This window comes from Tamandua tetradactyla, chromosome 2 (assembly GCF_023851605.1).
Source record: "Tamandua tetradactyla isolate mTamTet1 chromosome 2, mTamTet1.pri, whole genome shotgun sequence".
NCBI lineage: Eukaryota > Metazoa > Chordata > Mammalia > Pilosa > Myrmecophagidae > Tamandua > Tamandua tetradactyla.
The window spans coordinates 93,448,218-93,472,807 of record NC_135328.1 but is presented as its reverse complement, the minus strand read 5'-3'; the positions used below and the strand labels follow the sequence as shown (position 1 = coordinate 93,472,807).

General features: G+C 38.4%; 1 protein-coding gene across 6 annotated transcripts in view; it reads right to left on the bottom strand.

Annotated features, from left to right (window-relative positions):
* Positions 1 to 24,590, bottom strand: part of SPATA6L (spermatogenesis associated 6 like) — a 100,966-nt gene that overhangs the window by 56,473 nt on the left and 19,903 nt on the right. For all 6 annotated transcript variants that reach the window (XR_013170465.1, XR_013170466.1, XM_077148277.1 and 3 more), the window contains 3 exons: positions 14,709 to 14,833; positions 4,900 to 4,977; positions 2,192 to 2,431 (listed from right to left, as the gene is read on the bottom strand). Coding sequence is in view for 4 of the 6 variants with exons in the window: in XM_077148277.1 (XP_077004392.1) it covers positions 2,192 to 2,431; positions 4,900 to 4,977; positions 14,709 to 14,833 (443 nt within the window). In the remaining 2 variants the exon portion in view is untranslated. The remainder of the gene's footprint in view (positions 1 to 2,191; positions 2,432 to 4,899; positions 4,978 to 14,708; positions 14,834 to 24,590) is intronic.

Sequence of the window (24,590 nt, the reverse complement as noted above, 5' to 3'; positions counted from 1 at the left end):
AAATACACCATGGCTTTTATGGCACTGAAATTTTACTTTATTTAGGACTGATTACCAAGAGCACAAGGGATCCCAGATTCCCATATGCCCTTATCTCTGAATAGCAGGAAAATTCTTCCTTATTCCAGCCTCTGATGAGAACCCAGCCTTGGCTTATAACACTCAAATCAAAAGATCCACCTAATGTGTTCCCAGACATCTGATCCAAAGAAACTTTGAGATAATAAATATGTGTTGTTTTAATTCACTAAGTTAGTGGTAATTGTTATATAACCTAACAAAGACATTGTCTCAATGCCCATTTTATCTGATGTTAAGATAAACAGCTCTAGCAGCTATTTTTCCATTACTGTTTGCATGGGATATATTTTTCTAAGCTCTCTCTTTCAGCATAGCTGTGTCTTTGAATCTAATGTCTGTCTTTGGTAGGTAACATATAACTGGATCTTTTTTCCCCCAGTCTGTTGATCTCTGATATTGAAAGTTTGGTACATTCACATTTAATGTAATTTTTGATATGGATAATTAAGATTTACCTCTTGCTTAGCAAGAAGGACATAGAATCCTGGGGTTCTTACCCTAAGATCTTATGCTTTTCAAGAACAAATGTTTCTCAATTTTTATTTGCCTTTGTTTCCCAGCATCCAGAAATGGTTGTCTTTGATAACTGTGAATAGTTTTGTTCTATTTTTGCTAAGAAGAATCACAAATCTCTTCATGCCACCCATAACTGGAAGTTAAAGTGAACATAACCGTTTTTAATGTTCTAAAACTAATATATCCTTTGGATCTGTATTGGGATTTTTTTTTAATTCCTAAACTAATTTAGAGATAATTGATATTTTTCTAATACTGACTTCTCCTATCCAAGAATATATCTTATTCTTGTCTTCTTTTATTTCCTCAGTAGACATTACAACCACAAAATTCGTACTAAAATTTTTCCTGGGCATCTGGGATATAGTCAGGTATATGAGGAACTCTTCAAGGTATGTGGAGAAGAATAGGGTGGTAGAGAACCACTGCCTGATGGAAGAACTTTTTATGTTGGCTTTACAGATGACAGCACAATGGATATGGTCAATTCACAGTGAAAAGAAAACATTCCTTGCCCTCTAGTGTCAGCAACAGTCATTAAATGAAAGTGTTAAGGGCTGTGCTGGTTTGAAAGGAAGCATGTCCCCTAAGAAAAGCCATGTTTTAATATAAGTCCCATTTCATAAAGGTAGAATAATCCCTATTCAATACTGTATATTTGAAACTGTAATGAGATCATCTCCCTGGTTGATGTGATTTAGTTAAGAATGGTTGTTAAACTGGATTAGGGGATGACATGTCTCCACCCATTTGAGTGGGTCTTGATTAGTTTCTGAAGTCCTATAAAAAGAGAATGAGAGAGACTCAGAGAGAGCAGAGAATGCTGCAGCACCATGAAGCAGAGGGTCCACCAGCCAGCGACCTTTGGAGATGAAGAAGGAAAACGCCTCCCGGGGAGCTTCATGAAACAGGAAGCCAGGAGACCAAGCTAGCAGATGACACCGTATTCGCCATGTGCCTGTCCAGCCGAGAGAGAAGCCCTGACTGTGTTTGCCATGTGCCTTCTCACTTGAGAGAGAAACCCTGAACTTCATCGGCCTTCTTGAACCAAGGTATCTTTCCCTGGATGCCTTTGATTAGACATTTCTATAGACTTGTTTTAATTGGGACGTTTTCTCAGCCTTAGAACTGTAAACGAGCAACTTATTAAATTCCCCTTTTGAAAAGCCATTCCATTTCTAATATATTGCATTCTGGCAGCTAGCAAACTAGAACAAGGGCAAATATTTCTGACATTACCACATTGAAGGAAATAAGATAATGTTACCTATTATAGGAACTTATTCTAAATGAAGAAGTGGTTGCTTTTACTAAACTCTAATTTAGGGATTGGCATGACTTAATGATTTAAGTTTGTCTCAGAGAAGCTGTAACATCTAGGTGTGAAGTGAACATTTCAGTCAGTCATCCAGATGTTTAGCCAACACAGTGCCAAGCATCCAGATGTCTGCACTGTGGCTTTGCAAGTGTTATTCAATTTGAATTTTCTACTTAATACTATCCCTTTTTTTTTTATGATTCAACCTTCCTTTACTCCACCTTCATCTATACCCTCACCATTCTAAAAGACTTTGAAAAATAATTTTTGGCTCACGTGTCGAACTACAAATGGAGGTTTGATTTCTCTGGAGATTTTGAAATTATTTCCAAAGTTCAAGCGGGTTGGCTGATCCTGGAAGACACCCCTGGTGGGATGTGGAGAAGGTGCCCGAGACTGCAGGCCTTTGGGCAGTCTGTCAAGTTTATTCTCCTTCGGCTTCATTTTTATATTATTTATGGGGATTATTGGCCCGTAAGTTGTAGATAAAGCCCGTTGTGACTTAAGTTTTTCTTCCTGAAACAAAACAACAACAAAACTATTTTGAAAAGGAAATTTTAAAAAAGGAGAAAATTTTAACTAAGTAAGAAGTTGAATTTCCCAGAAATTATTTTAAAAACAAGCTTAAGAAAGAGCATTTCTCTACTCAATTTTCTTCACTTGCATGTATAACTTGCTAGAATAATAAATATTTCAACTAATAACAGTGACATTTGTTTGCATTAGGGGAAAGTTACAAAGCGTCAGACTTCTTCCCCACTTCTCCTCAAGTCATAGACAGAAAGGAAGGAAGGGATGGAAGGAGATGGGGGGAAAGGAAGAGAGGGAGGGGAAGGAGAAGAAAGAAGGGAGAGAGGGAGGGAGGGAAGAATTTGATTTTTGCTCCAGTCCAGCAATTTTACTTCAAAGAACTTACTATAAGAAAATAATTACGGTCATGTATAGAACTACAAATACGATTATAATAGTTGAAATTTTGAAACCAACTGTATTGGTAAGTAAGCAACCAGCTTCTCAGCTCCAAACCCAGCCTTTCATATTCAGCATTATAAATCTGGGTCTGGGGCTTTGCAAACCCTATTTCTGTTTTCCCAGCTTTTCCCCTCTTAGTCTCTGCCACAAGAGGGCACTAGCAGGAGATCAGAAGGCTGGAGGAAGAAAAGGAGACTGGCTCCTTTCAGTTTTACATTCTATTCCTGTCAGCATCACCCCAGCAACCGTTCTTCACCTTGGCAGCAGCAAACAGTTCATTGATAGGGATTTTTCTTCCATATTGCCAGAACTAGCTTCATCACTACCCCTCATCAATATCAGCACCAGCCAGCCAGAAACCGCTCTTCAGAGATCTGAGTCTAGCCCCACAGGATCCCTTCTCTAAGCAAATGAAGTATCACAAACAGACATTTTCCTTCCTTACAGGACTGAGTCCCAGTTCTGCAGTCTCTCCTCTTAATTCCTGAGATATAGTACCACCCAGGAAGCATCCACTCTCCAGAGGTCTGGGTCCCATTTCTACAGGGTTTCTCCGTCAAGCTTCTGCATTCTTGATTACCTCAACTCCTTTCCTTTGTTAACTCAGCCACAGGGATGGAAGTTACTTCAATGTTCTTTTGCATTTAAGCCCTCCAACCCCATGTGACCATTTTTTACACTAAGTAGTTCCAGTGTGGTCTGTTTTCCTGACTAACTGATATATCATTTAAATGCCCCCCAAAAAGAAAATGATTGCCAAATTATGGTAGTTCACCAAATGGAATACTATGAAACCATGAAAAACTGTCTCATATAAGAATATTTCTGGACCTAAGAAAATGATCATGAATTACTGAGTGAATAAAAGGGTATAAAAATAATAAGTATAGTATGACCCTAATATTTTAAAATAAGTGTATGTGTGGATGTAGGTAATGACATACTCCAAAAAATTAGTTATGTTCATCCTAGATGGTAAGAATTACTGGTAATTTTTATTTTTTCTTACACGTATTTTCTAATTATCTAAAATGAATGTGATACTTTTGTCATAAGAAAAAACAAAGTTATTATTTTAGTAAGTTGACACTTAAAGGAAGACATGCAGTAGAAATCTAAAACAAGATTAAAGTGGTGGAATGGAAGAGAAAGACTGAAAAATAGCCATGCACACAAATCAGAAAGACTGGAGAAAACAGAAGAGTAATAAGGAGAAATTAAAATGCAGTCAATGGCTCCTTAAAATTAGAAATCAGTTTCCTGTGATATGAGTTATTATGTCCAGAGGATTGATGGATTTCCACAGATTAATGATGCTTTCTCACTTGGTCCTTAACCCAGAGCCCTTATTCTCATGGTATTTTCTAGGACTTCAGACATGATTTGAGAAAGCATTTTTTTTCAATTATTAATTTTCATCTACCTTGTTTCAAAAGTATTTGAAGAAGTTTCACAAATTTCATTCATTCATTCATTCATCTTCTACCTTGTTCTAGAAAGGACTTAAAATGGCTATGAAATTATGTACCATAAAGGTGAAAGAAATCAGGGTGAAGGGGAAATCAGAGTTGAACAAGGTAGCACAATGGAAAAAGCCCACCTGGATGGCCTAAGACCTTCACTGTTACCAAAGATGGACCACAGATTCCACCCTGAGCTTCAGCCTCGGCAAAACAAAGAAGGAAACATGACTGGTCATACGAGCAACAGAAGTCATGGAACAACAACAACCAAAAAGGTAGCCAGCCTTGGGCCAAACTTGTCATTTTTGCTTCTGGAACACCCTGCCTCACCCACCGCAGCATGCTGAATACATGCCAAACAATAGACTCTAATGTGATGGTCAGGGTGAGCAAAAAGCTTGAATACAGAAATTTAAATCTTGCAAAAAGTCTCCAGGTTTCTGTGTCCAGTTTCATATAAACTCGGTAAACTAAGTTTGAGCTAAAACTCTTTAAATTTGTAGATAAAATTCCTGTCATTTCTATCACTGGCTTCTCAATTATACTTACATGAAATCTGTTTCTATGCAGAAATAAACGTTCTCTGATGGCTGTCCTTGTAGAAAATTCTATTTTCGGAGCAATGCCCTAAAAAATAAAACAGCATAAGAAGCAAGTAAAATGACTAGAAATGGATTCTCTACCCTTTGACATAATACAAGAAGCTAATCACTCTTTTGTGCAGCTGGCATGATTCAGATGCATTATCTAAAATATATACTCAATAAGGATATTAATAGCATTTATGTACTATGTACAATGTACCCTGTCCCAAGTACTTTGTATACATTAACTCATCCAACTCTCACCACCTCATGAGGTTGGTACTAATATTATCCAGTTTTGTAGATGAGAAAAGGAAAGCACAGAGAGTTCAAGTAACTTATCCAGCTAGTAATGGCACAACTGGTATTTTAACCCATCTCTTGGCAGATATGATACACACAGAGGCTTGAAACGGGCTTGTGCGGTTGGGCTTGTACTCTTGAATACCTGTCATTGCTCTGAGAAGAGCTTCTCCCAGCAGCTACTGTCCCTTCAGTCTGGGACCAGGATGAATACACATGGGGCAGCCCTAAGCCCAACCTGCTCAGGGCAGCAAGCCCATCCAAGGACCATGCAGTCTGGTGAAGAGCTACCCAGCCAAGCTCGGCCTTGCTCAGTGGATCCCCAGCCAGGCCACACTCTGTGGCCAAGAATAAATGAGCATTGTTTTAAGCCACTGAGTTTGGGGGTGGTTATTATGCAGCCATAGGTGCCGAGACATTCCTCTGCTTCCTGGCTCCTGTTTTCCCACCCTGGCTGGACAATGCTTACATAGTAAGTATCAGTGAAGTACTCAGAGAATGAGGAAATGCCCTGGTAGATTGTAGACAAGATTCTCACTGACAATTTCATGCTATAGTCATCTAACTTTTGACAGATATAAAACGGAAAGTAATTTAATGCAAGAGCTCCTGTAATCACTTCCTTTTACACTGCTTAGAACTTTGCGGAATAAGCGTTCTTTTCTATTTGAGCCTAGGGGATAGCTCTATATGTGGCCTCTGGTCAAAGCCCACTTTCAGAATGTTCTATTTACTACTCATTGCTTTCTGCAAAGAATCCCAACCTAACCTATTTCACATGCTTCAGCAGTGGACATCTGTCTTCGCAAGACTCCCGTCCACAACTACTCTCCCACTGAATGGAGCCTTACTGGAAATGTGTCCTGCCTGTGCCTGGCCAGGGGGTAGACATGGAACTCATGCTAAGTTAACTGAACACTCTCCCTAAAAAAGAACACTTGAGAAGAGCAACGTAGGGACTGAAAACAAGAAAATCAATCAAAAACATTACACACAACAAGAGAATTGGGAATAGTAGCTGATTAGGAAAGTAATACACAAAAATCAAAATCTTATGATATTGTCAGCTATTGATTATATATCAAGAATGGAATGATCATACGGTAAGAATGTTTGTGTTTGTATGTTGGTATGTTTAATAAATAAAATTTTTTTAAAAAGAAAAGAAAACATAAATAAATAATTCTACTATTTCTAAAACAAAAAATCAAAATCTTAATATAAACAAACAACAATAACATACAGTGGAAGAAAAGAACTTATTTCCAAAAGCAACAAAAAATAAAATACACATAGGACTGAATATAACAAGAATTGTTAAAGAGCTATATGAATACAACTTTAAAATGCTCCTGTGAGATGCATAAGAAAATGTGAACAAATGGAAAAGCATACCATGTTTTTTTGTTAAGAATTGTTAACATTACAGAGGTCAATTCTCCTAAGGTTGATGTACAAATTTAATGCAATAATAATGGGAGTGTTTTCTAGGAATGGGAAGAAGGGTTTAGATGAACTGATTCTAAAGTTCATAGGGAAAAAAAAAGCTAAAGGAGCAGGAAATGTTTGATAAAAGAAGAAATGGTGGGGGGGGGGGAAGGTAAGCCTACCACATAGAAAGCCCTTTGTAAAGTTCAATAATTAAAACAGTGTGGTTCTAGTACATGAATTAATGCAATAGAACAGTCATATACCCCAGTACACATGGGGATTTAGTATGTGATGAGCGCATTTTTAAATCAGTAGGAAAAGATGAGTAATTCAGTAACTGGTGTTGAGACAACTACTAAGTAGCTATCTGGAAAAAACAGAGTGACTCTATGCCTTTTACTTTGCAAGTGGACTGAAGATCTATCATTTAAAAAATGAAATAACAAAAATACTAGAAAAATTACTGAAACATTTTTATAATCTTAGAGTGAAGAAGTATGATATAAAAGTCATAGAAAATGTTGATTAACATAAAAACACGACAATTTAAAAATATGCACAGCCTAAAACATCACAAAGTCAAAAAGTAAATGACAAAGTGGGAAACATATTTGTAAGTCATAAAACAAAAAGCTTGTCAGGCGGGCCATGGTGGCTCAGCAGGCAGAGTTCTTGCCTGCCATGCCGGAAACCCGGGTTTGATTGCCGATGTCTGCCATGCAAAAAAACAAAACAAAAACAAAAAGCTAACTTTCCCCCTATCTAAAAAGCTTCTTCAAATTGATAAGAAAAACAGCCAATAAAAGTTAGTGAAAGTTTTTTATCAGGAAATGGGATATAAATAGGTCTTAAATATATGCCCCACACTAATATAAAATAAGAAAATGCGAATCAATTCCAATTTTCATTGATTCCATATAAATTAAGACTGCATCATTTTTCACCACACCAATTCATAAGCATTAAATATTTTATAATGCACTAATTCAAAGGGAATGAGAAGTACCTGCACATTACTGGTAGGGGGTAAAATGGTATATCTTCTCTGGAGAGCAATCTAACACATTTTGAAATGCATACACCCTTAGCCCCAGAAATGCTCACTTCTAGGAATTTATTCCATAGGTAAACATACACTAAATGGCATATTTAATAAGTTATTAACTACAGCTTTATTCATAATATAAAAAAATTGGAAATAAGGAAAATATCCACAGAAGACTGATTAAATAAATTATGAGATCCCACACAAAGAAATACCGTGCAGGCACTTATGAGAATGTATTGACATAGTAATATCTCTAAGCTACATTAAGTAAAAAATGTAAAGTTCAGTACAATGTGCATATATGCTGTAGGAACCATTTTTTTAATGAACAACAAACAAACATACGAACATTCTTGACATACAAACATTCTTGACATGGTTACAATCAATGCCTCAAAATAAGGAACAATCTTTTAACCCTTCCTTCTTAGAAGTTTCCTTTATGCTTTCCTTGTACCTAACCACTGTTTTTACCTCTCCTCCTTCATATTGGCAGCCTCTCTTTCCTACTGCTTAATTCTCTGACCCCAGGCATGCCCAGATATCTTATCCTTAAAAAGTGTTCATTTCGTCCTCTTCCTCCCTTGGATTGCTATTCTCTATCTTCTCTTTGCTTTTACTATCAAACTTCCGAGAAAGCAAGCAAATGGTTCCATTTCCTTGCTATTAACTAGCCTGCCACCATAGCAGTTGCCTTCTGTCCCTCCCATTTTGCTGAAATTTTGCTCTTCAGGTTACCCACTGTCTGCCAATAGACAATCCGGTGGTTTCTACTCAGTCTTCATTTTCTATGACTTTGCTGCAACATTTGATGCTGTGGACCTTTCGTGCCTTCTGGAAACTTCCCCATCCCTTTGCCAACTTCATTCCCTTCCTCCTGATTGGCTGCAGTTACACAGCCTCCAAGACATGGCCTTCCTACCCAGCCATCCCCCAGTTGTGGGCATTTTCCCTGGTTCATTCCTTGGTTCTCTACACACTCTCTCAACTTTCATGGCTTCACCTCTCTTTCCCAGACAGATGTTTACCAAGATTCATTCTCTGGCCCCATAGTTCCACCTGCCTAAGGGACATTTACACACCATTGTCTTCCATCCACTTAGTGTCATTGTGGCTAAAGTCAGAATTGTCACCTCTCCATGGTAGTCTTCTTGTGTTGTCCCTGTTTCCACCATTGACACCATCATTCTTTAGTCTCCCAGGCTCAAGCCTTAAGAGTTTTCTAAGATACCTTCTTCATTACTAATCAGATCCTGTCACCAAGTTCTGTTGATTCTTCCTGCATGATACCTCATTTTTATCTATCCCAAACCTATTGCTTATATTGCTCCTACCTTCATCAAAATTCTTACCCAATGCCAGAATTATTATAATAACCTCCACTGTTCATCCCTGCTCATTCTGATTCTGATTGCTGCCAAATAATCTTACTGAAGCATAACTTTCATCTTAGTTGGTGATCTGCTACAAACAAAATATTTGTTTCCAATGCTTAAGTCCCAAAACAAAATAGCAACTAACCAACGTTCAGCTAGACTCCCAGACACAGCTATGTCCTATAAAAAAACATTTAATTCACATTATTCTATGAAGTAGGTATGATTATTCCATCATACCACTTTACAGGTGATAAAGCTGAGAAATGGACAAAAGCTGGAAGCAACCCAAATGTTTTTCAATGGAAGAGATAAATAGATAAACTGTGACAGCGCTATAATGGATCTACCGGGCAGTAAAAAGAAACAAATTACTGATAACACATACACATGATTACTTGGATGAATCTCAAAGGCATTGTGCTGAGTGACAAAAACCAGTCTCCAAAGGTTACATACTGCATGATTCCATTAATATGACATTCTCAAAGAGACTAAACTATAATAATGGAGAATGGATTAGTGGTTAGTGGGAGGGAGGAGGGCATACCTGTAAAGGTAGAGAATGAGGGAGACTGTGGGGGTCAGCATCGCAATGTTGTGGTGGTTTCAGAAATCTGTACATATGTTAAAATTCATTGAACTAAAAAAATGTCAATTTTCTGTATGATAATTTTTTAATAAAATTATTATTTTTTTAAAATTAAGGCTGTTATTAGGAAATTTTTCTAAGGTCACATCTTGTAAATGGCAAAACAGGGACAGGCACGTGGATGGGATTGAGTTACACTGCCCCCATTTGACCTCAAGGACTCACCTGTTCCCCTCTGGGCAGGCACCTCACCCACTCCGCCCTCCTTGTCCAAGGAAAACCAAGCTCCCTTGTCCTGGGGAGTAACTTCCCTTTCCTACTTTCTCATTCAAGCTCTACCCTTAACTCCTAAAGTCTGGCTTCATCCTAATTCCTCCGGACAACTCATAGTGATTTCTCCAGTTTCTAATATTTCATATTAATGAATATCTGATGTAATATGCTCCAGGTAGCTCCACAAAGGGTTTGCATGAGCAAACTTTGAGATAAAAGAAGCTGACAGGTACTGCATGCTTACTACATCTGCCAGGTACTGTAGGAGCTTTCACATGCATGATTTTGTTTTGTCTTCATATAACCAGCATAGTAGACAGTTTTAACCCATTTTACAGATGAGAGAACAGGCTATGAGAGGTTCAATAAGTAGATTGTACAAGGTCACACAGCTGGTGATTGGTAGAGCCAGGATTTGAAATCCCGTCTGAGGGTAGAGCCCATCTTCTTTCCATTACCCTAGGCAGCCTTTAGGGCCTCATCGATCAACTAATCAGCTGGCTGCGCACTTGCCTGTACATTGTCTATGCAACAAGTCCTCACAGGCATAACCTACACCCTCAACTCCTGCTTTGCCGCTAGAATGCAGAGTACACCCCAACAGTTCTAGACCTGGACTGGTGACTCCAGAACAGATTTCTGAGCTTATAAACACAAAGGGCCCAACTGCTGAACAGAGTCAAATAATCCAGGGGTGCACCTAAAAAAGAATGTACAAAGAAATCAGTAGCACAGCCTCATTTCCTGTTATCAAGACTGCCCATGTGAAGAAGAAAGAGAGGGAAGTTCCAGGGTTTACTGCGCTGCTGGTGGAATCACAAGACCCTCACATGTATGTCTGCCAAGTCCTGGGCCTGGGTGAGAGAGAAATGTATTTGGCTCCCTGTATATCTATGGTCCAGCAGCTTGAGCCTAAACAAGTCATCTCCTGAGCCACAGCCTTGTGTAGTCTCATTGCCAAATAGAGAGATGATTAACCCTTGAATGACAGCACAATAGATAACAGCTTACATTTATTGTGCACTTAACTATATGCTGGATGTTATGCTGAATGCTATACATATATTATCTCATTTAGCCCTCAAAATACCCCAGTAAGGGAAATACTATTATCAGTCCCATTTTACAGATAAGGAAACTGAGGCACACAGAAATTAAGTAACTTACCCAAGGTGACACTGTTATTGAGTGACAAAACTGGGACTGAACCCCAACAGGGTGACTTCACACTTAACCACTACACACCCAGAAGCCTAATGGGTCTTCAGACTCCTAATCCATTTGCCTGGAGAGGAAGAAGGCGTCTCCTGCCAGGAAGAAAACCACACCTGAAACACATTATTGGCCTTGTTTGACCTGCACTCCTGGCAGCGACTTACAGACAATAACAAGGGCTGTGTCTTCTTTCTCACAGCAGTCCCAGTTTTAGCACAGCATAAAAGTTTAGAGTTGAAATTTAGACACTATCTTGCGCAGTAGTCTCCTTAACAATGATATGACAGTGATAACAGTTAGATCATTAAAAAGAATTTAACACCAGGATTTTTCTAGAATTATTATACTAAAGAAAAGCATTAAATTTTTTACTCAGAGGTAATCATTTAAAACATTCACTTTATAAATTCAGTGTTCACCTAACAAGAAAACATTTTATCCCAGAAAAGGAAAATTCTTGACCTAAGCAGGAAAAAAAAAAGCTGTTAAGGTATCAAGTGAAATAAAACAACAAAACATGGAAATATTTTTTAAAAAGTCACATTTTAGAGGAGGGAAATAAATCTAATTATTAACAATTTGATGAAGTAAGAGGAAATAAATGAAATAATTTGCCTGACCTGTACACATAATTCATTCTCATTGCCTACAATACTGATGAAGAGAAATAAATATAAGAGAATGAGCATTGTTTAAGGACTGGTTTACAGACCCTGAAGTCTGACAAGCCAGCAGAAGAATCCCTTCCCTGTCAATCCCCAGCTCTGCTTTTCCACACATAAAATGGAAAAAGAACAGCAGCCACTTCCCTGGATGAGGGAAGACAGGAGATCATCCATGCAAGGGGCTCAGCTCAGAGCCTGGCTCCTACAGAGCAATCAACAAATGTCAGCTATTATCAAAACTTCAGCAACTGGTTTTATTTTGCTTTATAGTTCACTTGAGAAATGTTGACTTCCTCTACCTATTAACTGACTGTTTAAAATACAGTTTGATTAACTTGTAAGAATTAATACTTTATCTTTAATGCATGGAAAATAATGGGATCTTTTCATGAATTTGAAAGGTCTATGGAGTCAGGTTAGATAGGGGAAGGATAGAGGGAAAAGTGACCCTAAGATGTATGACAAAAAATTCCCATTGGCCTATGCACACCTAGCCCTCAAACCCACCTTGCCTTCACTCAGGCTGGAATCTAAAAATGCGAAGTGCAACTCATCAATTCCTCCTTAGCACAGCCAGAGGGGAGAGGGCCCCTCCAAATCCTTATAATGTAAGGATCCTGACCTCAAACTGCTCCTCCTCCTTTAGAGAATGCCTGCACTCACCTTCGAGCATGCACCTTCACTACACATCAAAGTTTTGAGATGTGTATAGAAAAGCCTAAAAGTTATTTCCAGAGGACCTCTTTTGTTGCTCAGATCTGACCTCTCTCTCGCTAAGCCCAACTCTGCAAGTAAAATCATTATCTACCCCACTACATGAGATATGACATCCAGGTGTGAAAGTCTCCCTGGCAAAGTGGAGACTTGTGACTCCCAGTGATGAGCCTGGCCCTGGCACTGTGGGATCAACAATGCCTTCCTGACCAAAGGGGGTAAAGAAATGTAACATAATAAGGTATCAGTGGCTCAGAGAGTTAAAACAGAGTCAAGAGTCTATTATGGAGGCTACTCTAACACTAGCTTCATTTAGATACTGCTAATTACCAGGGTTTGCCAAACCCCAACCAAAACCATTCCTGTCAACCCTAAGGAACACCTAGGGTATTATCTCAGGTTCTACAAAAGTTCTACCCACTAAGATTACTTTCCAGAAACCTACAATCTCCAGATGGGCTCCTAGCCCAGATAAGTCTTGAAAGCCTCACCAAGAACATCAACTAGTTTCATCCCCCTATCCTATATTATTGACAGCCCTTCCCAACATGAAAAAGTTAGAATGGGCATAGCCCAAATACCCCTAAAGAGTGGGAGAAAGATGAAAGGAGAAGGGGTAGTTATACACAGAGAAGATAAGATTTAACAAATGAGTATGACTGCTGAATAATTATATTGATATTTCTTTCAGTCTCCAGTGTCCTGGGGCAGCTAGAAGCAAAAACCTAAAGTTGTAGAACTGTAACCCATAACCAAACTGTTCTATAACTACTTGTTACAATGCACTTTGAAATTTATTGCTTTTATATATATATGTAGCAATATATATATAATGTATATATAAATGCTTATATATATAAAATATATATATACATACATACATTATATTCACAATAAAAAAAGTGTTAAAAAAAGAGAATACCTTCCATGAGTTTGGAATTTAATATCCAATAAGAATATCCTACCAACATGAATAAAACTCTTGTAAGTTACAAAGATTAAAAAAAAAAAAGCTTTAAGCTGCATATACTGGCTAGTCTTTGGATTCTTTGGCTGTCCACACTGACTAGTTCTGCAGCTGACTTTCCTGTGGCTGAGTTAAGAACCTTCACAGCATCAGCTTCTGGTCAGGGTCTAAAGTTCTCTGAAAATTCCCATGGCTCCCTAGCATCCAACAGAGAATTCCCAGAGCTCTATGGCATCTAACCTAGAACTCCAGGGGCTCTCCAGCATCCAACTGAGAATTCCCAGGGCTATCCGGTATCGAGCTAATTAAACTACTTGGTTGTACATGCTGACTAGTGTTTGAATTCTTTTCTGAGACTAAATCAAGAACCCTCATGGCACCAGCCCTTGGGTGAGGTTTTAATTTCTCCTAGAACTCCCAGAGTTGCACAGCTTCACTTTCTCTGATTACCTGTATTTATAAACATAAATTCTTCTTCCTCTTTATGCCCAGTGTTAAACAGGTAACACTTAAAAATATGAGAAAGTACATTTCTCCTTGACTTGATACTTTTTTGAGTACTAGCCCAATGTTGGTAAATGGCTTTTATTTAACAGAAAACTAATACAAACCAAAGTTAACATAATGGAGTATCCTCCACCTGGTTCTCATCAGTTTTTATCCCCTTTTTAGCATCTGAAGAGCAATATGTCAATAACGCAAATTAATAAAAGGGAGTATCTCGTGTGCATCATGGATATGTGACACATAGAGTAACTGAGAGGAAACAAACTAGTTTCAATCCTGTTCACCAAATCACAAAAATAATAGGGGCTTAATGTTATTGTCAGGAGAGTTTTGATTAGGACAACCTTTAATGAATGTTTGCTGTTTGCAGTTTTAAAATTAGAAGCTCTGGAATTGGTTATTTGAATGATTAAGTAGACAATCTACCACCTTTGTCCGGTAACAATACCAAATATTTCTGTCACTCTGCATTAAGAGGAAGTGAACAAAAGCAACCTTTTTATAGCTATGTGACTTTGAATATGGCAACGAGTGGTTATCTAAACAGGGTTATTAAACAGAAAAATAGGAGTACTAACCAAGATGAAGGGATCTGCCCAAGATCAAGCTCTACCAGGAGTAAAAGGTTCAGGTCCCTAGGATCTCCCTCCCACCAAAAAGCCCAGCTGGTGCAAATCACTTACGGGAAAACCCACAGCCGTCTTCATGAGCACCTCCCTACACATCCCAGGGTGTGTTGGTGTCAGCTTGGGCTCAGGGAAAAGAAAATCCCGTGTGTTTTCTTCATAGCAGGCCAACTCTTCCCACACTAGAAAGAAAGGGGAAACAAGTACAATAAAAGTAGACTAACACTGAAAATGATGCTTCTACATCCCTGAGCCTAAAGGTTCAGAGCAATTGGTACCCAACAAAAGTGATGTGTTCACTGCCTGATGTGCAAAACAGCCAATCCATGACACTGGGGTTTCAAAGAGAGAGAGAGCTTATTGCAAAGCAGGAAGCAGGAGATCAGATGGCCTAGCACCCCAAAAATCTGTCTCCCCAAGTCAAAGGAGTTCAAGATTTTTATGGATTCTTACAAAGGGAAATGAAGTTGCTACCATTTCAGCAACAAGTAAAAGTAGAAACAATTTACAAATATAAAGGAATGGAGCTATGCTAAAATCAAGCCAACCATTACAAGAATAAGCCAATGGTTAGTTCTGAGTTGATTCAAGTTCCTCCATTAATTTCAGGGGTTGTCTTTGTGATTATAAGGCTCCAAGCTTAAAAAAAAACAAACAGATAAAGGGGGTATAAGTAACAAGGTTTTTATAATCCCAAGGGCACAAGATAAAGGCTATACAATCATTATCAGAAATCAAGGCAGATGGATTACAGTTCAGAGATTTCTGACATTTCCCTCTGTCTACTCTAATATACAAGAAATAAAAAAAAGGAATATCTATATAATGATTCAGTAATATAATCATCCCCTAAAACTTCTAGGTTACAGGGTGACGACAGAGAGGGGCTTATACAAAAATAGGCATTTTTCATCCTACACCTGTTATTTAAGAGGAGAATAACTTCCACTTTTTCTTGCCTGGATAATTTTTAAAAGCTTTTCCAAGAACAGAGAAAAAAGACTATTTCAAGGGCTGCTTAGCAAAACATAACAAATAAGAATCTCTGTCATTCCATCCATCCATCCACCCATCATTTCCTTCAAGAAATGTCTACTAAAGACACAACCTGGGCTAGCCCCTGGGCATAGAAGAGGAGCAAGGCAGACACAATCCTGTCCACATGAAAGCTGCGGCACAGACTGGGGGTAAATGTGTTCTAGATGTAAGGGGTGGTGGTATTCAAATGGCACTAAAAACAGCTAGAGCTGTGGTTCTCAGCAAGGGAGGTACCAACCACAGGGGACACCTTGGAGATTTGAGGGGACATTTCATTTACTCCATCCTGTTCAACTTTCCCAATCCTGTTCAACTCCCCAAGTGTCCTACTAGACATTCTTGCAGGTTAAAAACATATTTATAATCATCTGAGCCCAGAACCTAACTTAATTTTACATATAAACACAAAGTACTTTTTTGCATGACTTTAAAATGCATTGAGCTTTCCAGGAAAGCAGGTACCATGTATATCAAGGAATGTTTATACTTTATTTTGTTTGGATCTTTACCTGTTTGGTGACTAAAAATCATGTCACCTTCCTGGCAACATGGGACAGAAATCCTAGAACGAGCTGAGACTCAGCATCAAGGGATTGAGAAAACCTTCTCGATCAAAAGGGGGAAGAGTGAAATGAGACAAAGTGTCAATGGCTGAGAGATTCCAAACAGAGTCGAGAGGTTATCCTGGAGGTTATTCTTAACGCATTAAGTAGATATCACCTTGTTATTCAAGATGTAATGGAGAAGCCGGAGCGAACTGCCTGAAAATGTAGAGCTGTGTTCCAGTAGCCACTGATGATTGTATAATGATATAGCTTTCACAATGTGACTGTGTGATTGTGAAAACCTAGTGTCTGATGCTCCTTTTATCTACCTTGTCAACAGATGAGTAGAACATATGGAATAAAAATAAATAATAGGGGGAACAAATGTTAAAATAAATTTAGTTTGAAATGCTAGTGATCAATGAAAGGGAGGGCTAAGGGGTATGGTATGTACAATTTTTTTTTCTGTTTTCGTTTTATTTTTCTGTTGTCTTTTTATTTCTTTTTCTGAATTGATGCAAATGTTCTAAGAAATGATCATTATGATGAATATGCAACTATGTGATGATATTGTGAATTACTGATTATATACGTAGAACGGAATGAGCACATGTTAAGAATATTTGTGTTTCTTGTCATTTTTTTTATTTAAAAATTAATAAAAAAAGAAAAAAAATCATGTCACATCTAAATGCTTCATTAGCCTTCTGGGTAACTGTGCTCAATATTCACATATTGGTATCCATATTATTTTATTACAAATCACTATCCTTTTTTTTCTCCTTTACATTAGAGTAAGAATATTATATTGGTTTTTTTGTTGTTGTTGTGGCTTATATAAGGCGGTTTTATTAACTATGAAACACTATTTCAGTGTAGTAAGAGAGATGTCACCAAAAATTCATTACAAAAAAGAAGACTTTGGGTCAAACAGGACTGAAAACCAGTGAGCTGAAGGACAGGGAAACTGCCATCTGTGCCATCCTCGTCCACAATACAGGTGCCACACAAGTGGTTTGGCCTGAGAGTGGCCACTGCACAGAGAACCACCAAAAAAGTAACTGGAGCCAATGAAGTAGTTTTAACGATTGATGACTGTCGTTTTATTTGTGAGAAGCATCCCCATAAAGGCATATTTCTATACTTCAGCTGGAGAAAAGAATTGACTTCACATCAAATGATAGGATGGATTAATCTTTTTCTCCTACTTATTCCATTAATATTAATGTCTGGGTTCTAATGAGGAAAAGAACAAAGTGCAAAAAGAAAGTACTCTGTATTTTTGGCCATAATATCCTTTATTTCTACTCTTCCCCTCCCAGATGTGCTCCAGTCACAGTGGACTTATATATTTCCCCCTCCTCTGCTATGTACTTCCATACCCTATGCTATTACTTGCAAAATGCCCCTTTTTCCTTCCCAGCTTGTTGAGATCAATTCCACTTTCAAGTTTCACCTCAAATGTTTTATAACATCTCCAACATAACAGGTCCAAAATAGAACTCTTGATTTTTTTTCCCTATCAGCGTGCCCCTAATCTTCCCATCAGAGAAACAGGCTTCATGCTAAGCCAGCAGCTGAAGCCAAAAACCTAGGATGCATCCTTGAGTCTATTCTTTCTCTCATTCCTAGCATCAATCCTTTAGTAAGCTCTGTTGATCCTATCTTCAAAATAAATTTAAAATCTGCCTCCTCCCTCCATCTTTACAACTATCAACTTGGTCCAAGCCACCACCACCTCTCATAGGACTTTAGAAATTGTCTTTCACCTGCTTACAATCCTCCCAAAGTCTTCCCGCCATATGAGAATAAAATTCTAGTTTTCAAGAGTCTATGCAATCAGGCCTTTAATGGTCTCTCTTTACTTCACCTAATTGCCTCTCTTTATGTCATTCTCCCCACTGATCGTTCTGTGTCATCACAGCCCTTCTTATTGTCCTCCACACACCAAGCTCACCTCGACCTCAGAGCTCTGCCCTACTCTTCTCTCTGTAATATTCCTCTGCCAGATCCTTGCATGGCTCCCTCCTGTCGAATGACAGGTCTTATTTAAAATGTTATCTCAACAGAAAGACAACCGAACCTAAAGAAGTATCCCTTTCCTGCCAGCCCCTATCACATGATCCTGTTTTACTTTCAACATAATATTCATCACTAGCTGATATTTTGTTCACATATTTATGGTCTGCTCCATGAATGTTCCATGAAAGTAGGGACTCTGTCCTGTTCATTATTTTATCTCTGGCAGGAGTGTCCCTAGAAAGGGGTGGGGCCTAGGGCAGCCCAACCAGCGCAGGAACAGCCAAGACCAGAACACCTGAGAAAGGCTACATCATCAGCATCTTTCACAGGCTGCTTGGGATATCATCAAAGACAGACATTTCAAAGTTGGATCTCAATGACATTCACAAGAGTGGTAACTGGTCCCAAGCCTGTGGCACAGTGGCTAGTACATGGCAGGTAATTGATAAATGCTTCTCAAATAAATGAACTATGAAGATTAAAATGAGATAACTTATTTATGTGCCTGCTTTCTTAGCTACTCAGTAAAATTAGTTACCCTCTTGAAGACTCAATTTCCAAAACTGTAAAAAAAAAAAAAGGGGGGGGGAGGGCAGGAGGAGATAGACCAAATGTTCGCTAAAATCTTTTCCAATTCTTATTATTCACCAATTTTCAATAATTTATTTTCATTCCTACAGTCAACAAATATCCCCTGAGCACTTACTATGTGCCAGGAGTTCTATGAACTGTATGTATACTAGCGAGCAAGATGGATACAATTCCTGGCCTCCTGGAGCTTACAGTCTATTTGAGGAGACAGGAATTAAACAATTATACAAATTATTAAATTATACAAAGTTCTGATAAGTACCATGAATGAAAGGAAGCAAGTTATATGTGAGTGAATCACTGCAGGTAAAGAGTGTGAGCAGAGGGTGGGGAGGCAGGTGGGAAGGTGGGTGTAATTCTAAGATCAGCCTTCTGCATCATTTATTCATCATATCCTGGCCTCCTTTCCCAAAGCTCCATGACGTGTGTGGCCTCCCCACCTCTCCTGGCTCAAGACAGACTCTTCTTCCATTCGGGGGTCTCTGAAGTGCTCCCTGAAGATAGGAAGTGATGTGACAATGTCCCCACCCATCACTAGAGACAAAACACAACTCGCAATTGAGGCCCATAGGATAGCGGGTAAGAACTCATGTTCTAGGGTCAGACAGAGCCAGGTTCAAATTCCTCCTCTACCATTTACCAGCTATGTGACCTTGAACAAATTATGTAAACTCCTGACCCTCAGTTCCCTCTTCCAGAAAATGTAAAAATCATTTATGGGACCTACCCCTTAAGGCTAGTGTAGGGTAAACAAGAAGTAGATGTAAAGTACAGAGCACAGGCTGGTGCAAAGGTGGCAGAATTCTCACCTGCCATGCCAGAGACCCAGGTTCGATTCCCAGAACCTGCCCATGCCAAAAAAAAAAAAAAAAAAAATACAGAGCAGAGTGCCTGCCATTACCTGCCATGACCCGAGCCCTACAGCAGCCCCAGCCCCACTGTGGTCTCCATGAATGGCATCTGTGTCAATGTGTTCTTACTGGGAAAAAACACCTAGAAGCACGATATGATGCTCTCTACACATTAGGCATTCCCTTTTTCCTCCTATATGACTTCGGCCAGTTCTTAGCACTGCATTCAAAATGACAGCTGTTGAATCATCACTCCTATATTTAGCAAGAGTTAAGATAAGAATAAAAGGCCAAGGATTGGAAGCGAGCTCATCCACTATCTCTGGAATTAGAGCAATAAAAATGGACTGAAAGAGGGTTAGAAAAATAAAGGATTGTATGGAAGCTTCTCCATACAATCTCTCCCATCCAGGTCATTTTCTGGAGATCCCAAACTGCCACGCAGTGTGAAAACGTCAGCACACCAGGGGAATGTTACAGCAAGATCTTAGGTTATAAATAATAAATAAACATATTCACAGACGGAGCCAGACTCATAAACCAAGCAAAGTGTCTGAAAGAACTCAGTGTTCTTAACAGACTAATGGCCCAGATAGTGACATCATCAGTGGTATCACTGAACAACCTTCCCCCCAGAAAGGGAACAACGAGACTTCAAAGAGAAATATTTATTGTAATAACTATATCAGTTAGAAAAATGCTTAACACTTATAGAGCATATCAGTTTTGGCAATGTGTTTCCAGATATGGGATTTTCTCCTTTGATTCCCTTTTTGACAGATAAGGAAACAGAGGCTCTGAATGCTTAGGATTTGTCTGATGGCATAAGTCTAATGAATGGCAAAGGAGGAATTCAAAATTAGATTACCTGAGGCTGGCTTTCCTTCTTGCTGATGCCTGGTAAACCTCACCATCAAGGCATAAAATCAAAAGTGAATGGGTGTCTGCTAATATAACATTTTACAACTGGACTGAATATATATGATTTACCCTAAAGTGGAGGAATTTATTTTAAAAGATTAATGAAAAAAAAATTAATGAAAAGAAAACACCAAGCTCACTGTTGAAGAAGATTATGCTGCCCCCCTGTGTTCATTCATTTTTTCCCACTTTCATAGACTAAAGAACCCGAGGCAGGCATCTTTATTTCTTCCAAGCAAAAATCACTGGACTTCCTCATTCTTTAGCAGTAAAGCATTATGCAAATCTGAGATGCCTGTATTATTAACTTTATGGTCATAATATGTGCTTTGACTATATAAATGAGCTTGAAAGTGCTGAGGAAAAAAATCAAAATAAAGTAATAATCGATAGCAAAATAAGAAGTTAACTATTTAGCCAATGAACAATTGGTCCATGAGGACCCAGATGGGGCCCATCTGACCCCACAGTGCAGTCTGCATGAGACTTTGAGCAAATTGTTTTTAATCCAATTAGCCAGCTCATGGGCCAGTGGCTCAAGGAGACACACAGCTGTCACCACATGCCTGGTACCACCGATGCCATCCAGGAAGACTGGCATAGCGTAGGGCCATGCTGAGTATACCCTCCACGAACATACGTTGAATAAGTTAATGAGTTACCCGCAATGCACTTGAAGCTCAGCAAAATTATCTTGAGCAATTCAACTCCCACTAAAATTATAATCCGAAATTGAAAGACTATAGACATGAGGAAAACAAGTTTGAATAAAGCCCCTCTTTGCATCCGATTAACTTCTAAGTTATGACCAGTATTCACACATCTAGCTTGAATATTCTCCATCATGACTGTTTTCCAATAACTTTCTCAAAGAGAGATTTCTGGCCACATGAAAAACACATTGCAGTCCAAGATATATTAATTTTAAAAAGCAATTGCAAAGGGATACAGACTGTGCAACAGGACTAGATACAAAAACTCAAAAATGGACAGCACAATAATACCTAATTGTAAAGTAATCATGTTAAAACACTGAATGAAGCTGCATCTGAGCTATAGTTTTTTGTTTGTTTGTTTGTTTGTTTGTGTCTTTTTTATTATTATTTTTATTTTTTTCTCTATATTAGCATTCTATATCTTTTTCTGTTGTTTTGACAGTTCTTTTCCTAAATCGATGCAAATGTACTAAGAAATGATGATCATGCATCTATGTGATGATGTTAAGAATTACTGATTGCATATGTAGAATGGAATGATTTCTAAAAAAAAAACCAATTGCAGAACATGTGTATATTTGCAATTGTATATTTAGGAATATATACTATAATATACTAAATATATTAAGAACAGTCTAAAAAGATACACAAGAAATTGTAAAGAATGAATAGCTGTCAGGCGTTGATGATGAATGAGGCCTTTGATTTTTTTATACTGTATTTTTTTGAGTTAGTTAAAATTTTTACAGTGGGAATACTCAAGTATTGGGTAATTTTTTTTTTAATTTCATGTAAAATGAAATAAGACCAAAATGAGTATGCTTCTATTTTATTATAAAACTTGCTGGTAGCAGTGATATATGTTTGAACATAAAATTGGGTCAAATAAGAAAAAAATAACATGGAAAAATACTCAATGCCCTGGTTTTAGCCTGTCGTTTTTAGGCTGAAAAACATTCAATGAGATTTTCTGAAAAGCAGGAAGGAGACATCTCTGATCTTCCCTCTTTTCTGTCTACCTACGAAAATAATGACATATCCAAATAAGTAAAGACATATCCCTAGATCCATGAAACTGGGACTCTTATCTGTTTCCAGGGACCGTCTCTGCCAAAGAACCAAGAGTCAGAAGAAGGAATACAAACTCTTGGGTCAACTCCACTTCACTCCACTGAGGCCCTTTGTCTGCCCAGAGATAATCACAGCAGGCAGAGGCTTTTAGCTCAGGCAACCTGCCAGGCTATAATCTTTCTTCTTCCATGCTCCTTGGAGACTGGAGACTTTTAACTTAGCTCTGACCTGACAAATCCCTAAGACACCACTCTGGGAACTGCCTCTCAGCTCAACTACTATAACTGCCAGCAAGGGGCTTACACCCCACTCAGGTCATCTAAACCCACTAGTGAGATCTGAACACAGGGTAAGAATAAAGATCACAATGCATCAATTACCATTACTTTACTTTAACTGACTACATTCATGAAAATAAAAAACTGCAACTATGATGAGATATTACAAAGGAGGGGGTACATCATGCTAAAAATGACAGTAATATGGAAATTGAATTTATAATAGAAGCCAGGGAAAGCTTCTATGAAGTGACTCTTGAATTGAAGACTGTAGGATATATATGAATCAACTAGGAAGAAAGAAAAGGAAGAATACCAGATAGGATAAATAGTACGTGCAAAGGCCCTGAGATGGAGGGAAGAAGGCCAGTGTGACTGAGCAGAGGAAGCAGAGGAGGAGTGTGGGATGGAATAAGGCTAGAGGGGAAGGTAGGGGCCAGATCAGACAGGCCTAGTGGCCTTCTTTGTCTTTCTCCTGAGAGTAGTGCTAAGCCAATGAAGGCGTTGAGATAGGAGGTGGCATGAACAGACGTGCAATTAGTAAATGCCACTCTAGCTTCAAAGTGACTACGGTCTAAGAGGGCCAGAATGGATGTAGAAAGATTAAGAGGCTGTTGCCCTAACTCAGTAAAAAGATCACCAATGGTAATTTTTATTGGTGATGGAGATGAAGAGAAACAGATGAATTTCAGAACTCATCAGGTATTAAAATCTGAAGGACTGGGTGAAAGACTGGGTATGGGCAGAAGAGACAGAAGTGTGAGGGAGTGGGCATATTGAGGATGTCTCCCAGGTTTCTGGCCTGGATGAGGCCCTGGAAGAGGCTCGGGTTTGAGGGATACAGTGACCTTGGGTTCACTTTGAACTAAAGGTACGTTTGAGTGGATGCCAGACAGTGAGGTGGCTGTTTGGACATGGAGCTCAGAGTAGAGACATGGGGTAGAGTGAAGTTAACTAAAGTACAGGGAGAGAAGATAGACCTGGGACAGCAGGTGGAGGAAATCTAACATTTACTGGCTAGTAAAGAAGGACAGAAAAGGAGAAAGACATCTGGAAAGGGGTTGTGTTACAGAAGTAAGGGGAGAGAGAGTTTCAGAAAGGAGAGAGTGGTTGAAAGTACCAATAGTATTGTGATGCCAAGTAAAATGAGAGCTGGAAATCTGGAATTTTACTTTTTAAACTGTAATAACATTTTACAAATAATAAGTAATTGCCCCTGGCACAAACATTCCAAAAAAGTGGAAAATAGTTTAGATCCATTAAGTCATAACACAAAGTCATAAATGAGAAATGGATCAGAGAGCTAAATATAAAAAACTATTCCTTTAAAACACTAGAAGAAAATGAAATGGTGTGTAAATCCAGATTGTAAAAAGAAGACACGTTTTTATTTGAAGAAATGGAAGATCTCATCAGAGGCAAGACAGAAGAATTCAAGCACGTTAGGAAAAAAAATTAATACAGTAAAAGAAATAGCAAAATGATGAAACAAAATAGGGGGAATACATGTATCAAGCATAACTGATTGAAATCTTCAGTCCAAACATAAGGAATTCATACAAAAATGCAAAGTTAGCAGCCAGATATAACTCTACAAGTAACCAAAGGACAATGAAAGTCACTTCATACAAAAGGAAAGAAAGAGAACAAATCATAATATGAAAAAATGGAATTTTTAAGATGCAAACTTAAAATGATCACAAATCACACCCAAAAAGGAGACACAAGAGAGTTTAAAACTTTTGAGAAATCATTACATACTTCATAAATTAAACACAACAAATCTAAAGTATAATAGGATTGGTTAGGATATGGAGAATGGGCACCTAGTACACTATCTGAAGCCGGAGAAGTAGTGGAAACCTCCTAGGGAGCAGTTCTCCCTAGATTACAAGCTACAATTCAG